The sequence below is a fragment of the Nicotiana tabacum genome, chromosome 13 (genome assembly GCF_000715075.1).
Source record: "Nicotiana tabacum cultivar K326 chromosome 13, ASM71507v2, whole genome shotgun sequence".
Lineage (NCBI taxonomy): Eukaryota > Viridiplantae > Streptophyta > Magnoliopsida > Solanales > Solanaceae > Nicotiana > Nicotiana tabacum.
The window spans coordinates 106,422,278-106,439,720 of NC_134092.1; the positions used below are offsets into that span (position 1 = coordinate 106,422,278).

The window sequence follows — 17,443 nt, forward strand, 5'->3', positions numbered from 1 at the left end:
TATTAAATATGCATTTCCTTGACAAAGAAAAAAATAGTACCATCAGTGTCATCTAAATTCATGAAAAATAAAAAAAGAATCTTTATAACATTTATATTATGCATCAGCGAAAATTAGTACCATCACTTTACACTTATGGCATATTGATAGGAAGAATGCCAACACTTGCAAAAATAATAATAGAGAGAACATAAATCGAAAAAAAAACACATGCACTAATGTATTTATCAATTTTATAATTTAGCTTTATTAGCTAATTAAATAATAAATATATTTAATCCTATAAATCCTAGTTTGATTTTCAAAAAGAAAAAAGAAAAAAGAAGAAAGATAGCAGTTGAATGAGAAGAGTACTATGTGGATGGAGGAATAGGTTTTGAATCTGACTTGTTAACTTGTAGGCCAAAGTTTCATTAACATAAAAACAAGAAAATCATTATCGTGAATATACTAGAATCCAATTATTATCAATTCATACTAGTAGTATTAAGTAAACCCTCATTTTCTTAATTACGCAATATGACAACATTATAACATTGTTTTTGCCTTATGTCAACACCATGCCAGCTAATGTAACAATTTTGTTTTTATGTAACAAATTATTAAAAGTGCTAAACTCCTAAATCTTACCGCCTATAGCGCGTGCAGCCATTAATGGCCACATTTGCAACGTATGTTCCCATGCAAAATTGTAAACTCAACACATGATGTGCAAAGTTGAGTGAGAGTGACATATGTAGAGCCCGTTTGGACATAACAAATTTTTTTTTTTTAATTTTTTTTACGTTTTTTTGAAATCAGCGTTTGCTCATAAAATTTTTAATTTTCACTTAAAGATGTATTTTGAAAATTTTTAAAAATTTAAAAAACTCAAAAAAACTATTTTTCAAAATTTTCACTCAAATCATTCACAAAACTTCAAAAATAACCCAAAATTATATTCATGTCCAAACACAACTCTAAATTTCAAATACCATTTTCACTTGAAATTTTTTTTCTACCTATTTTGGAATTTTACAATTCTTATGTCCAAACGCCCACGTAGTAGATGGGTGTTTGGACATAAAAGCTATGAAAATTTGGAAAAAGTGAATTATTTTTTAAAATTGAAAATGATATTTGAAAATTAGAATTATGTTTGGACATGCATACAATTTGGAGCTATTTTTGAATTTTTGTAAATGCTTTGAAGTGAAATTTTAAAAATAATTTTTAAATTTTAAAAAAATCCGAAATTCAATTTCAAGTGAAATTTAAAATTTTTATAGCCAAACACTGATCTCGAAAAAATAAAACGAAAACTTTTTTTTTTTGGCCAAACGGATCTAAGCACATTCAAACCCCAATGCACAATCAGGATTTTAATTTTATAAGTTTTATTAGGGACACCAATGGTGTTAGGAACACCCCTTTTAAAAACAGAATTATTTAAATAGTGGAAATATGACAAGTTCTAATTCTCAAGATTCTAATCTTGTTTCAACTGTAGCACATGATAGCAACAAACAATAACATTACAATATTTAAAATATAATAATAATATCTGTATCTATTAGATACCCATTAGCCCCATCCCCTTGCCCCCTTTTTAAACATACCCTTGTACAAAATTTCTCTGTATATACCACCTCATATATTCATATATATACGAGTGTGTGTGTGATCTTTTGTAGTTGATGTTATGTACACATAATTGAACTATAGTGAGTTGGGTATTGCTTTATTGATTTTATGTTATTGGAATTTTGATAAGACTTGAAGATTCTATTCATTCTTTTTTAGAAAGCTATGGATGTTTAGAAGGAATTAGGAATTAGGAATTAGGATTTAGAGTTTTTGATGTTTGTAAGATTGAGGAATTAAAGCGGGAAACAAAAGGTTTGTTTACCTTTCTCTCTTCTACTGTTTTGTTTGGTTTGTTTTAAGCATGTATTGCATTAAATTGGGTTGGAAAGTTAATTTGATTTGTTGCTTGAAGTTTTAGCCTGATTTGGTTGGCTGTCCTCTTTAACTACTTTCGCTCAAGATTGAGTCTTTATTGCCAGAAAAGTCAATAGTTTATTCTTTTCATTTATTTTCTGATTGATTAAAAGTTTGAGAAATGAAGCAGCTTAAAGTTTTTGAATAAGTTGGTTTGTTTGACCTTTCATCCTTTTCTCTATAGGGCTTGAATCAAACAGTTTTCTTGCCTTTATGTATATCTGGTGATTTGACTTAAGTTGTATGCTAAGTACAAGATATTTTGAGAAGAAATTTGAGAATTTAGGTGCTTTAAATTGCCTTTGATTGTTTCTGTGAATTTGATCCTATTCTTTGGTCTGCTGAGTTTGAAGTCAGAGAAAGATCAACTCTTTTTAATTGGCTTTAGCTGCTGGTTTTGCTTTTTGATGACTTCAAAACACGAATCTAACGTTGATCAGTCTTGTTTTATTGAACTCGATTCTCTTTCTTACTTTCCACTCCTTTCTTGGATGGTAATGACTTAAAAATTAACATGTGGCGCTTGTCTAAATTCTTGACAATTAGTAGCTGACTTGTTTCTTACTAAAAACAGTCCAAAGATAATGAATTCAACATATACTCAATTCGTTGCCTCTAAAAGGATGGGTATATGTGATCCAATCCATCAAATTGGCATGTGGGGAGATTTCAAAAATAGCAGTTTCCCAGATACGTCGGCAACCTTGATTCTTGAAGTTGAGAATTGTTTAGAGAACGAGATGCCTATTATGGAGAAAAGACCACACAATGAGGTGCAAATCTTTTTCTTTTTCCTTTAGACTTTTACTTTTCACATATTTATGCTAATTACATAATTAATATGTCTAGACAGAGGAACTTTCACATGGAACAGTTGGAACGTCTAACAGATATGAACCAGAAGCACGTAAACCTATTGATAAGGTTAGAGATATTTCCATATTTTGTCTGCTTTTCTTCTTACCTATTTCTCAGTAGGTATTTGTTATTACATTATGCATGAAGTACTGATTTAAATGGTGGCGTCGATGGTTGGTCACTGTCATGTATTAAACCAAGCATTCGTGTCGTGAGTTGTAAAGTTTGATTGATTCATATCTTTAATATCTTAGTTCCTTTTTAGTGAAAATGGAACTAAGGCCATCACATATAGATAGTAAAACTTTGTCAGCGCTGTGAATCTTTGGATTCCTGATAGCGGCGCATTCATGTATTTGAGGGGTCTTTGTCTTGTCACATATGATTTTTAGCTCTGAGCTTGGAGATATTTGGCTATTTTAAGAGCCTATATTTGCTGCTTTGTAATTGACTATTGGTATATCAACTGCTTAATACCCTAGCTTCATATACAGGTGCTTAGACGCCTCGCACAAAACCGTGAAGCTGCTCGTAAAAGTCGTTTACGGAAGAAGGTATCGCTTGAATTTCTGTAATTCCTTACCCAGAATTTCTCATCCACTTTTTTATGTCTTTTTAAAGAAGTCAAAAACTTATTTCTGTTTGAGACATAAATATTCCTAAATTCACATGTCGTTACTCAGGCCTATGTTCAGCAGTTGGAAAATAGTAAACTGAAGCTGCTTCAGTTGGAACAAGAACTAGAACGTACTAGACAACAGGTAAAGAGAAAATTTGCATCGACATATGAGATGTTGAATCTCTTCAGTTGATTGATATCAAAAGCATTTTTTTTTTACTTCCTAGGATGAGAGAAATATAACAAATTAGCAAACATTTTTTGTGACAGGGTCAGTATGCAGGTGTCGGTTTAGATGAAAGTCAGATAGGTTACACCGGAACTGCAAATTCAGGTGTGTAGATTGATGCTGTCTTGTTGTTGATTGCTTAAAGAAGTTCATGCGCAGAACTATTTGCATGTGCGGTATGCCTGAGTATATGAATGACAAAAATTGTGCTTTGGAATGATATAGTAGAGTTCGTCTGGAATCATTGCTCAGTGTATCTGAGTATCAATTATAGTAAGTAGATTGATATGTTTGAAGTGGATTTATTGATTTTGATTTCCTAAATTTTGTAAATGGACATGTTGATTTGATTTTGCAAAGTTCTGTTCAGCAAGAATTGTAGATGAGAGCTCTATTTTGTTGTTATTACCACAACAACAAACCCAGTGTAATCCCACAGTGGGGTTTGGGGAGGGTAGTATGTACGCAGACCTTACCCCTACCTTCAGAAAGGCAGAGAGGCTGTTTCCGAAAGACGCTCGGCTTAGGAAAGATAAAAGGAAAGGCAGCAACAATCACACCAATTCTAAAACCGAAGAAAAAAAATACAAAGATACAAAACTAAAACCAAGTATTGTAATTAGAAGGCCAAAACGAAAGCAACGACAAGTAATCACATAAATCAAGAAATACGAAAATACATAACTAACGCTAACTCATGTACTAAAGCTACTGTTACTGACAAGGACAACGCTAGGCGACCTATTCTAACCCTTTACCTTTATTCTCAACCTCCACACCTTCTGATCCCTGGTCATGTCCTCTGTGAGCTGGAGCAACGTCATATCTTGCCTAATCACCTCTCCCCAATACTTTTTCGGCCTACCTCTACCTCTCCTTAGGCTCTCCAGGGCCAACCTCTCACACCTCCTCACTGGTGCATCTGCGTCTCTCCTCTTAACATGTCCGAACCATCTATTTTGTTATTGTTGAATACAATTTGAAATAAGCTTTGGTCACTATTTGCTGCTAAGCTCTCTCTTCTAACTAGTTTGATCACAATTTATCAATTACTCGCACGAAGGTAATGTATTAGATGGCTATTTAAGATGCCATTAACTGGATAAAACTAATGGAAAGGATTATTCTATTGGATCTGTAAATGTGACTTCTGAACTATGGAAACTATCATATTAAGGAGTTTTCTTTCCCAAAATATACATTCAACGAATTAAGAAATTATTTGCTTCACCCCTTGGAATTACAGCTTTTTTAAAGTACACTTCCTGTTGATAAATATAAAGTCTTTGGTATTTATCTGGGATTTCCTGTTGTGGAAACATTCAGTGCAACCATTCAAGTTGTCAACTTATTTCACTTTCTTTTCTTCTTTCTCTTTATTAATATTGTAATTTGAACTTTTTCCTAACTTGTCGAGTCCGCAGGAATTGTTGCTTTTGAAATGGAGTATGGCCATTGGGTGGAAGAGCAAGATCGACAAACAGATGAATTAAGGAGTGCTTTGAATTCTCAAGTTGGTGAAATTGAATTGCAGCTTCTTGTCGAGGGTTGCTTGAACCACTATTTTGATCTATTTCGCATGAAAGCTGCGGCCGCACATGCCGATGTTCTCTTCCTTATGACTGGCACGTGGAAGACATCAGCTGAGCGATTCTTCTTATGGATTGCGGGATTTCGCCCCTCTGAGCTTTTAAAGGTGATGATTGATCTAGTATAACTTGCCATTGCACCTCCTGTTCCTTGAAAAATCCATTTGTTGATGATTCAGCATTCCACATGCAAGTTAATCTGGGGTCAAACATGGCCACAAATTTTCCAATTTCACCTTATAATTCGTTTAAAAATTTGTCCGTCTATGCTGACCTACTCCTACATTTTTTCCTATTGTCATGCTTGCTCAAGGATTCCTTGCTAAATTAGCTCCCTTTTTATTTTTAATTTTTGATAAATCAAAACTTTCATCAATAAACAGAAGAGCGTCTTAGAAGAATGTCTATGTTTATGTGACTCAACCTGAATCTACAAGCATCTATCAAGTTTGCCATATACAACACTGTATTTTCTCCTTTCACGTAAAATACAGGACAAATAACAAAATATTATTTTTTTGAAACAATCTTCTGTTTCTTTAATTCCATGGCCACCAAAAGAGGCATAATTGTGATGTCTCCTGTGCTGTCCTCTTTTGACAGCCGATTTCCAGTTCGTGATTGCATCCTCCACAATCCTTGGTAACACCCACGATCTGTTGAACAATGAGAATACAATATTCCACACTCCACAGTCATGAAACCTACCTGCATTCAACAAGATATGATTAGTATTTTCTTCAGATTCCTTATAGATGCAGCACAAACTCCCAAATATTATCATTTTCTTTCTCAGATACTCTGCTGTTGGTATGGCATCCCCCGCTGCCCACCAAGAAAGAAGCAACTTCTAAAAATAAATTATTTTTAGGCCTTGGTGCTCCAACCTCTACCGCAAAACCTCCCTCTTATCTACTCTATCTGACAACTCCATAAATAAGATTTAACCCTAAAAGTGAAAGTCGTTCTGGGAGGGTGTAGACGTGGAAGTCTCAGAATTTCTTGCATAATATCAAAAGGATTTGGTCATTTTAGAGGACTTGGCATGAACCACTATCTCATTGATGTTCAATACCTGGTCAATGTCTAATGCCTTTGAGAATTGAAGTAAATCCAACAGCAGATGTCAATATTTCTGTTTTTCCTTTGGCTATTCTTTTAGAGGTCAATATATGATTGATGGTGTTTAATTCTGATGTCTTTTGTGAAAAAAGTGCTTATACATGACCCTATGGTACCTATAGGTTCTCACACCAAATGTGGAGCCATTGACAGAACAACAACTCCGGGATGTTTGCAACCTCATGCAATCCTGTCAACAGGCAGAAGACGCGTTGTCACAAGGAATGGTAAAACTCCACCAGATTCTTGCTGAGGCTGTTGCAGCTGGTACACTAGGCGAAGGGATTATCCTTCCAAAGATGGCTGCTACCATTGAGAATTTGGAAGCTCTAGTTAGATTTGTAAATCAGGTAATATGTCAGTTTATGGTTCGCTTCCTTTTTAATTAGAACTCTAAACTTACAGAATGATTTTTGTAATTACCCGGGGAACACCCCATGTAAGTACGGATCCACAGTATGATCGAATGATGCAAGTTGTAGAGCAAAGAAATGATTAGATAGGTTGATTTGTGCAAAATCCACGTAACCTTGGAATGATGTTTTTAGTTTAAGAAATTAGAAGTTGAGGTTTTTATGCTTTTGGCTAGGTAGAAGGCGAAAATTAGTTAGGTTAACCATTAATGTGTGAACCTTAGAAGTGTATGAGTGCAAGTTCAACTATTTGACATGCGTTTCGCTCATGATCATACTTGTCTCATTCTACAGGCAGATCATCTTCGCCAAGAAACCCTTCTACAGATGTCCTGCATCCTGACCCCGCAACAATCAGCTCAGGGCCTCCTTGCCTTGGGAGAATACTTTAAACGTCTTCGTGCTCTAAGCTCACTTTGGACCAGTCGTACTTCTGAACCAGCATAAAGAAGCAAGAAAAAACCATTATATGCCACTCAGCGCATAATTCAACTTTGCCAATGAAAGCTGAGCAAGCTAAAATCTGCACTTTGCTTATACAGGTAAAACTATGAATTTGGATATGCAACATAATATCAGCTTGCGCCCGTTTGGACACTGCTTCGCCCCTGATTGAAATCTGTATATAAGTTCCGGTATGCTGTAATTGGAACTTTGAAATTTGCATTTCTCTTTTTTTTCTTTTTTCTTTTCACATTGGTTTTGATGATTGTAAATCAATATGGTCTTGAGTTGTTTTCCGAGGCTCGCTTGCCAGGTCTGGGGATGGAACTTACTCCAAGTTGCTGTTATGGTACCTCTCTGTAGTATCTATTATGGGAGTGTGTGATGTGGCAAGCAATTTTTGAAAGCTTTGCAGATGAACAACTGCTATAAAAGAAAAATAAGCAATGATGACATGAGCAATATTATGTTGTTACTTAATGAATTGTGTTGAGGAAAATTTGGGCATATATATGTTTACTTCTACAGATTTTCATCCAAAAAGATTGTTGGTTACTTGGACAAATATAAATACCAAGTTCAGCTATGGCATATTCCATAATGTAGTTCACTGTATATTCCGATGCAACAACAATCACGAATTTTTCTCTATTCCTCTCGTAAATGTTGTAACGCCCTTAATGCTAGGTTTTGGAAAAGACTTTTCATGTCATTCCCATTTAGGTCCGATTCGGATCTCTCTGTTGTTTTCTTTTCCTCGAAATGAGAAAGATGGTACATTTGAATTGTATTATTTAAGTGCTTATTGCTGAACGTTTCCAATACCGATAGCAGCTCCCGCCGAAGCAATTGTAGCAGCTCCTGCACCCATTGATGTTGTACCTTCTAACATCTCGAATTTAGAATTCTCTTGTTGCTTGGATTCGGACTGATTGTCGTGCCCTTTTCTTGCGTTGACGAAGATTTTGACCTTGTTGGCCCAAAACGGTAGCATGGTCTTCTATTTATCGAGTAATTCTCCACCCGCGGTCATCAGTTCCGCGGGATTTCATTATTTTTTTGCTCCCGTCAGTGCAACGTGCATCAAGCTCAACTTCGCTTCTCCCTTTATAGTCGTAATACTTGGCTTGTTACTAGTTTGAATATAATTGATGGTCCCCGACTTTCTTTACTTTTTGTTATAATAATCAGTTATCATTCCGATTATTTCATCCATACACCTTTGTGTATTAAGGTTGTCGAGGTACATCCTATCTAACTTAAATGTTAAGTATGAATTCCGCAAATTAAATAAACCCTTTTTACAGTTTGGCACTTTCTTTATCATCTAGAGAATGGAATTTTGATCCCACATTGGAGGGACTCGAACTTAAGATTTTAAATTTAAACGATATCAAAATACTGAAGATTTTGCAATTTAGCACCTATGATTTGGTTCAAAACGATCAATATCTTAGAAGTAATGTATAACGGCGTAAATATCTGAGTTTATTATGGTCAAATTCCCAAGTTCAATTCTCTTTATAGTATACCAGATTTGCTAATAATAATAATTTTAAAAATAACTGCTTTTTTGCTTAATAATTATAGGAATGCAATTTCTGCAAACGAATAAAAAAAATTTAACTGAAAAAATGTATTTGGAGATACATGGATAAAAGGAATCAGTTCTGTAATGATAATACTAACCAAGTATAAAACATTCAAGGATATCTACTTTTCGTTCAAAAGTAGAAAGATAATTTCATATTTTTCACGTGTATATTTAACCATTGAAACTGATTCAGAAATTATTTCAACTAATTGAACTGGAATTGGAAAATAAGCTGTCCTTTGGTTTAAGGAGAATCAACTGAGCAATTCACAACAATCTGGCTACTCTTGAGAGATTTTCACAACTTTGAAATTGAATAGTCCAATGCATCAACTAGGAAGTCTGCACAAAAAAACAAGTTTAATTGCTCAAAAACCAGAGATGTTAAATATCTTGCAAATGAAAATATTTGCAAATTTTTGATAATGTTAACAGATGTGATTTTCAAAGATACTGATCATATAAGATGGAACAGTACAAAATAAAAGGGCCAGATTAAACCAGTAGGTAAAGAGGTTACCTGCATCATCTTTGTTGAAACACATGGGAGGTTTTATTCTGAAAACATTTCCATTTAAACCACCTTTCCCCACAAGAACACCAAGTTCTACATCCAGGCGCAAGTGCATCGTTAGTATATATGCAACGGTTTTCAATTACTTCTCAATTCTCTTTAATTCATCGGCAGATTATACAAACCTCTAAGCTTCTCAAAGAGAACTCCAGTTTCTGCCTTGGCGGGTGTCTTCTCTTTTCTGTCAGTTACGAGTTCGATACCAACCATTAAACCCCTGCCTCTCACATCTCCAATTACTGGCAGTAACAAGGTATGTTAGTGATAATATTAACCAGAAGATGCAAGTCACTAGGAGGAAAATTAAAGGATCATTAAAGCAGAAGACTCAGAAACAGAAAAATGATCAACTCTTTGATGCCAGGATATCGACATTTGGTGCTATATAAACTAAAGAAATTTGACCGGGATGAAAAGCAATCCATTTTGGCTAATACATGTCTGAGCTTTGATAAAGTAAGCAACTTACTGCCGTGTCTTTTCTGTAGATCCCTCAGCCGCCCAATTAAGTGTGAGCCAACATCAGCACAATGCTTTTGGCGTTGTTCCTTATCAATAACTCTGAGTACTGCATGTCCACCAGCAGAGCAAACAGGGTTCCCCCCATATGTATTAAATTGTATCTTTTGAGCCATAACACTTGCAATTTCTGGCGTTGTGACAACAGCTCCAAGTGGCAAACCATTTCCAATACCCTGAAAAATCATAAACTCAGGAATAACAGGCCATTCCACAAGATGAATAACAGCAAAAGACATGATATGTAACCAATAAATATGGTGCACTCTTGTGGAGACCAAAAGCTCTTCACATAGGGAGGTTCAGTCCAGTCTGTTCATCTCAACTTGCATCCGACTAGCGACTAAAGCAAGCGGCATGGTGACCTCGTCTTAAAATAAGATATAAGCACACCTTAGCGCCTTGCCCAGAGAGAATATTGGGGATGAAAGTCTTAGGAGGCGGCAGGGTCTATGGAGCAAGTCTCCCATAACAGGAACATGGCTGAGCAAAAAGATGAAAAGAAATAATTACAATACCTTTGCCATTGTAACTATATCAGGAATCACACCCTGTGTCTGAAAACCCCAGAAGTCGCTTCCTGTGCGACCAAAGCCAGTTTGAACTTCATCAGCAATACAAACACCTCCTGCTTTGCGAACAATGTCATAAACCAACTTCAAGTATCCAGGGGCTAGTTCAACTGCTCCTCCAACCCCCTAAAGCAAAAAAAAAAATAGAATTTTATCACACTTGAAATGTTCATCCTTCTGGTCTAAGTCTCGAAGCAGCATTTTTCCACATTGAAGGGAGAATTAACAAATCCAAACCTGAATTGTCTCAGCAATAAAACCAGCAACCTTTCCTGAAGTACCATGATCAATGTGATCCTGTACATCTTCAGCATATCGTTTAGCATCAGATCCGAATACTCCACGATATGGGTTAGGATTCAGAACGTGATGGATTTCACCCTGTAAATCATCAAAGAAATTAAAGAAACGCATGGGGATTGTCAAATTTCAGATGGCATGAACATCTTTCATCGAAGTGTTCACTGGATCAACTAATAAAATAAACAAAGGAAGATACACTTCTAATTCTTCATGCTTTGGCGCATGGGTATACCTGTGGAATAGGGTACTTCCATGTGTTAAGAGCAGTTAGCCCAATTGTGTTAGCGCTTCCGCCATGATATGCATTCCTCAAGGCAATCATATTTAGGTTACCACTGTACAGTCGTGCCATCAGCATCGCTAATTCATTTGCTTCTGTCCCTGAATTTACGAAATATACTACCTGCAGTTCAAAACAAGCAAGTCAGACTGACAAATATTAGAAAGTTCTTATACGATACAGATTGAGCTCATGTTTCAGAAGATAAACCTCGCAGACACAAACCAATCCAAATTTATAGGCATACTCTGGTTTACATGATAAGGTATTCCTCTTATACTGCAGCATTTGGATTGTTTAAGGGGCTTCAGGTCACATCAGACTATTGGTCTTCACTGCCTCGAATTACCCAAACTCAAAATGGAGGGATTAAAATCTAACAACTCAATGGATACGGGGTGCTTTGAACTTACCTCTCTTTCCTTTTCTGGATTAAATTTGTGTTTATCTTGTACTAACATTTTTGGCTTAGTTCATAACAATAAACAAGAATTACATGCCAATATAGATATTGCATGTCTATGTTCTTTACAGAAGACAAGAAGTGAAAATAATTTGACAACAAAGGTATTTTAGGTAAACAATTTAGTCCATACTCCAACCTCTGTCTTTAATCTCATGAATGCGTGATAGAAATCGCTGTACCCATTACTATAGAGGAAGTTATTACAATCTGACTAAAACTTCTCCACGACCCTAAAACCTTAATAAAATTGCATAAGCTACAACAGAAAAAGAATTAGTGGTTTCAAATGGTGAACAAATCACAAGATTCTAGAATCTTATATCACATACTCCCGAAGTCCAAACTTTCAAGGCAAAGTTTGACAAGGATCAGAAATCATGGTAAAAAAGTTTGAATTAGATATCATATAGAAGTTATTTAAAGATTCCATTCTGAATGATAAAAGGAACGCGCCAAAAAGAAAGTTAGATGAAGGGAGGGATATCAACAAAGGCCAATTTAAGATAAAAGAAAAACATGTCATGCTAACCTACACTATTGGAAGGGTACAAATATCAAACCTTTCTGTCATGATTGAATGAAAAAATGGGAAAAGGAATCATATCAGGGGTACCTTCCATAAATAGACTATCAGAGCCCAAAATGGAACTTCGAAGTAGAGAAACTCAGTCTATACTATTTATGCATATAATAGAGTTGAAGAAAATGCACACCAAATAGACCATTAGGGTAGTAGTATTATTTTAACCTTTAGGTTTCCTGGCATCTTAGATGCCAATGCCTCCGCAAAATCGCCGATCGCATGATGTAAATATATGGTTGTAGCATGTTGGAGAAGCTTGCTTTGCTCCGTGATGGCATCCAACACCACAGGATGACAATGACCACATGAGACAGTAACTATTCCAGCAAAAGCATCAAGATAACGTCTTCCATTCTCATCATACAAATATTGCATCTTCCCCTCAACAATATTTAGCTGTTTGAAGAAGTAAAAGAGTTATTAGAAAGAGGCACAGCTTTAAGGAAAGCAATTATAGAGCTCTCATACCAACATGGGCATTTACTTTTTACCTGTTTTCCTTTTTGTTATTTTGGTTAGCCATTCAATACGAGTAGGAAACACAATATAAAAACAGGAAAAGATCTCTCAATTCTTATAAATTCAGAAGAAACCTTAAATAAATCAAAATCTGCCTAACAATGGAATATCAAAGTTATGGAACAAGACTCCACTCGAGAAGTTAGCAATCAAAGGCCCCATTGAAGTGCTCTAGCAGACAATATAATGACATTCAAGGGTCGTTTGGTAGGGTGCATAAGATAATGCTAAATAGGGCGTATTAATAATGCCGGTATTAGTTATGCTTGCATTAGTTATGTTGTTTGATGTATTAAAGTATTGCACAATTTCTAAAAGAATTATATTTTTACAAAAATGCCCTCAAAACCAATCCATCGCTCTATCTTTTTAAAAGAAACATATGTTGGGAAATGTTTTTATATGAAAAAGTTTTAAAAAAATTATTTGATTTGTCTACCTATATTGTAGTATAGAACTAAATATTTATTTATAAAAAAGGAAATATGCTAAGTATTTATTTATTTATTAGGGATATAATTTTATTTCTCACTATTTGGATTATTTTAAACTTGCATTAATATAATAGCATATTTTAATCAAGCATAAATTGTGAAGGACAATTTTGTCTTTAACTAAGCTAATGCATGCATTAAAACCCATTTCATTCCTAATACCATGATTTTCTATGCATTAGTTATGCATAAGATAATACCAAATAGGGTGTATAACTAATGCATAGGTTCAAAAAGTGTATCAAACAAGGTATTATTAATATACAAAGTTAATGCATGCATTATTTTATCTTATGCACCCTACCAAACGAGATGAATAGCACAATAGATCCTAAGTAGAAGCTATAAACACACATTTGTAAATGCAGACTTCTCCAATATAACATTTTCAGTCAGTTGTTAAGTGTGCCACATTTGACCATATGAGATCAACAAAAAGTTATGGATACAATTCAAGACTAGAGACAACATTATTCATATCTACCAAACCGGCTCCTCATAAAATATGATGCTGCCGGTTACTTTCCAATGTAGTAACTGAATCAAGTACTCCAAATGAAAAGGAAAGAAAAAAATTATCATTTGTGCTTGATTAGACAAGACACAAGAACAACTACGCTTCAGTCCCAAACAAGTTGAAGTCGGTTATATGAATCCTCACATACACTTCAAATTGGAAAATGAATCTTATATTACTCAGTCACTGAAGAATCAGTCATTGACCCACTCAATAGTAAATACTCCCTCTGTTTTAATTTATGTGAACCTATTTTCTTTTTAGTCCGTGCCAAAAAGAATGACGATTTACCTTATTTGGAAATAATTTACCTTTATGCAATGATTTATAGCCGTACAAAATATATGTGACTCATTTTACCGCATAAGTTCTAAAATCTTATCTTTTTTCTTAAACTCCGCACCCAATCAAATGGTTTCTCATAAATTGAAACGAAGGGAGTGTCAAAATGGTGCATAACACTCGAGCAAATAAACATTCCAGAATATTCAAAATCAAATCTTGATCATCAAACTTAAGCACAGAGAAACACAATCCCTCTTCCTCTTTTTTCTTTCTTTTTTTTCTTCTTTTTCCTAAAGCAAATCATACAATCCAATTTGTAAATTCATATGCTTTAAAAATCCGCTAATTATCTCAAAACCAAGAAAATATAAAACTAATGTGTAATTAGTTGAAAAAAGAAGAGAAATTTACAGGTTTTTGGTAGTAGTAGAAGAGGGAAGGACCCAAAAACTTCTTTCTTTTCTCCAAAACCTCATCAGCCAAAGGCCCTTTATACGGCTTTGGCTGGTAGTCAAACGGCGGCAGTTCGGGCGGCGCCACCACTGCTTGACCGGAAAAGTACCTCAACCACCTATATTTGGCAATTCCAGCACACCCTTTTAGTAATTTCCTCTGTAACGCCATTCTTGATCGATCACAATATAACAGTAAAAATAGTATTCCTAGCTAAAACACACACAAAGATATAGTACTATATATAGGGACAGACACATGTATCGATTAGTGCTGACATGGAAAAATGTTGGATTGTAGTAGTAGGTGAAGGAATTGTAGTATTAAAGATTATCTGAGGTTCAACTCAGCGGACCCCAAAAAGATTCCCTTAGTTTTTTTATTAAAACAAATGGATTAGAAAATTGTTTGGTTTCCATTTTTGTTTTATTTGTAAGGTAGTGGATCTCAATTACTCTCGCCACTTCAATTTAGATAACATATTTTTCTTATTATTACGTTCCAAAAAGAATGTCATATTTCTATAATTAAAAATAATTTAACTTTAAATTCTTTATTTTACCTGTTTTATCCTTAATAAGAAGTCTTTAACCACACAAATGTCATGGTCCTATAAAACTTTTACCCCTTAAACTTTTAATACTATAAGTTTCAAAAGTCTTATTTTTTTCATTAAATTCTGTGCTGAGTCAAACTACCTCATCTAAATTAAAACGGAAGGAGTATTAGGTAATTTTGTTCCTCAAAGTTTAGATAAATGGGAAGAAATCAATTAATATTTTTTTTTGGATGAGTGTTTGTACATTATTTAGTTTTTAAAGAATTGAATTTCGAATTATTATGACCATTTTTTGGCTTTTGAAATAATGTTAAGAACAAATTTAAACAATCTGTGTTTGGAAAAATCAGAATAAAGTTGTTTATGGAATTTCCAGATACTTAAAAATACTTATTACTACAAGCTTAGTTAAATTAAGTTTAAGAGGAGCAATGATCACAAACTAATTAAGGTAAATTAAATCTGTTTTTCAATTTTCATTTCGTGATAAGAATTACTGCTATGAATTTATAAAATGTTATGCTGCAAACTTGAAATTTTTTTAATTATACCAATACAAAAGGAAGTGATTAAACATTAAATTTTTAGTTTGTTGGAACTTCGTTCAATAATATATAAAAAAACATTACTATTAAATTAATCAATCATGTAGGTTTTCCATGTGATGTGAGTACTATTGTATGGGCGCTTTAGGTGAATGTTGCTGAGAGAAAATTAGAAATTAGCTTGATGATTACGTATTTATTTTTATGGTATAAATATGACGTTCATTTATTTTAATTGAGGGTCCTTGTCAAGTAGATTCCGCGTACGTGTTTATGATAATCTATATGGGGTCACGATTTGATGTATCGCGTAATAGGGATGTCGATGAATATTTAAAAATTCGAACAATACCGTACCGTATCGAATCAATTTTTAGGTTTCTTTTAATAAAATCGTAGATATTTATGTAAATATATAACTTTATCGATAATTAGGATATATTTTTTATTTTATAAAAATAAACCAAAAAAATACTAAACCGTATCAAATAAATTTATATGTGGAAAATATATTATATTTTAAGTTTAAAAATAATAATAGATTAAATTTTTCCTTTGGCCTTAGAATTATGAAAGCGGTTACAAGTCAACAAGTAACTAAACTCAAAATCACAATTCTCACACCTATTATGCTACTCCTACTGACACTAAATTATTTCCAGCATATTCACTAGCAAGACACAAAGTATTCTAGCGATTATGAGTAGCAAACTATAATGTATTGAATATGTTTCCTTCTGTATGATTCAGATTTATCTTTTTGAATATCTAATCTTCTATAGATTTTATTCTTGAGTCCTAACTTGGTTAATATATTTTTGCTCGTGTGATTTATATTTTTTTTTGTCTTTGCTTAGTTTCTTTTACGCTGCTGTAGAATAGTTGATGGATCTATACTCTAACCATCTTTCATGTTTTCATAATTCATCATCCTTTAAACAGTAAAAATATCTAGACAGTTTTAAGAAGTCCTATAAAAGTATATATGTTATTCCATTCTACTTCTACTAGTGACTTTTACATGATATTTAAAAAAATACCGAAAATTAATCGAACTGTACCGATACCGAAGAGAAACCGACATAGTTGGGACGGTGTTTCGAAAAGTCTAATTTTGGTTATACATTATTCAATAACCAAAAAATTGATATGGTATAAATTTTATAAAGTAACCGGCCGAACCGAACCATTGACACCCTTATCATATTATATGGACTTATGGATGTTGATTCATTTTCAGATTAATTGCTCAGTAAAATAAAAAGGTTAATTATCACCACTAGGGACTGCAAACGGGCGGGTCAAATTGAATATGAGCGGTGGTCAAAAATCGGTTAGGCAAAAATAAATAAAATATTCGACCCGTACGAATAAAAAATAGGTTAACTGACGGATAATATAGATATTCGTATTATCTATGGCTTTTTGAATAGTCATTTTTGACTTCTTGTCCAAATGTATGTTATCCGCTGATGATATAGTACTGATTGATGAGACGTGAGGCGGTGTCAACGATAAGTTGGAGGTTTGGAGACAGGCCTTAGAGTCTAAAGGTTTCAAGTTGAGCATGACTTAAACAAAATACTTAGAGTGCAAGTTCAACGGCAAGACGAGGGGATCGGAGATGGACGTGAGGCTTGGCTCCCAAGTCATCTCTAAGAAAGGAAGTTTCAAGTATCTTGAGTCAGTTATCTAAGAGAACGAAGAAATTGACGAGGATGTCACACACCATATAGGGGCAGGGTGGTTGCAATGAAGGTTAGTATCCGGCGTCCTATGCGACAAGAATGTACCACCAAAACTTAAAAGTTAGTTCTACAAAGTGGTAGTTAGACCGACTATATTGTATGGGGCAGAGTGCTCGCCAGTCAAGAACTTCCATATCCAGAAGATGAACATAGCTGAAATGAAGATATTGAGATGGAT

General features: G+C 34.2%; 2 protein-coding genes across 4 annotated transcripts; one reads left to right on the forward strand and one right to left on the reverse strand.

Annotated features, from left to right (window-relative positions):
- The first annotated feature begins 1,443 nt into the window (after nt 1-1,443).
- On the forward strand, nt 1,444-7,852 carry LOC107815287 (TGACG-sequence-specific DNA-binding protein TGA-1A-like). Of its 3 annotated transcripts, XR_012697860.1 has the most exons (10): nt 1,444-1,878; nt 2,555-2,753; nt 2,830-2,904; nt 3,333-3,392; nt 3,522-3,599; nt 3,728-3,791; nt 5,111-5,382; nt 6,520-6,747; nt 7,105-7,445; nt 7,568-7,852. XR_012697860.1 is itself a non-coding variant. In XM_016640845.2 (9 exons), exons 2-9 carry the CDS (start codon nt 2,565-2,567, stop codon nt 7,255-7,257), a joined length of 1,119 nt encoding a protein of 372 aa, XP_016496331.2. In that variant the 5' UTR covers nt 1,444-1,878; nt 2,555-2,564; the 3' UTR covers nt 7,258-7,852.
- Nucleotides 7,853-8,852: 1,000 nt separating this feature from the next.
- On the reverse strand, nt 8,853-14,771 carry LOC107815286 (alanine--glyoxylate aminotransferase 2 homolog 1, mitochondrial). Its single transcript, XM_016640843.2, has 9 exons — nt 14,372-14,771; nt 12,311-12,541; nt 11,049-11,219; nt 10,751-10,894; nt 10,460-10,639; nt 9,892-10,117; nt 9,548-9,661; nt 9,369-9,455; nt 8,853-9,190 (listed from the first exon to the last, which is right to left on the reverse strand). Exons 1-9 carry the CDS (start codon nt 14,582-14,584, stop codon nt 9,147-9,149), a joined length of 1,410 nt encoding a protein of 469 aa, XP_016496329.1. The 5' UTR covers nt 14,585-14,771; the 3' UTR covers nt 8,853-9,146.
- Nucleotides 14,772-17,443: the final 2,672 nt, after the last annotated feature.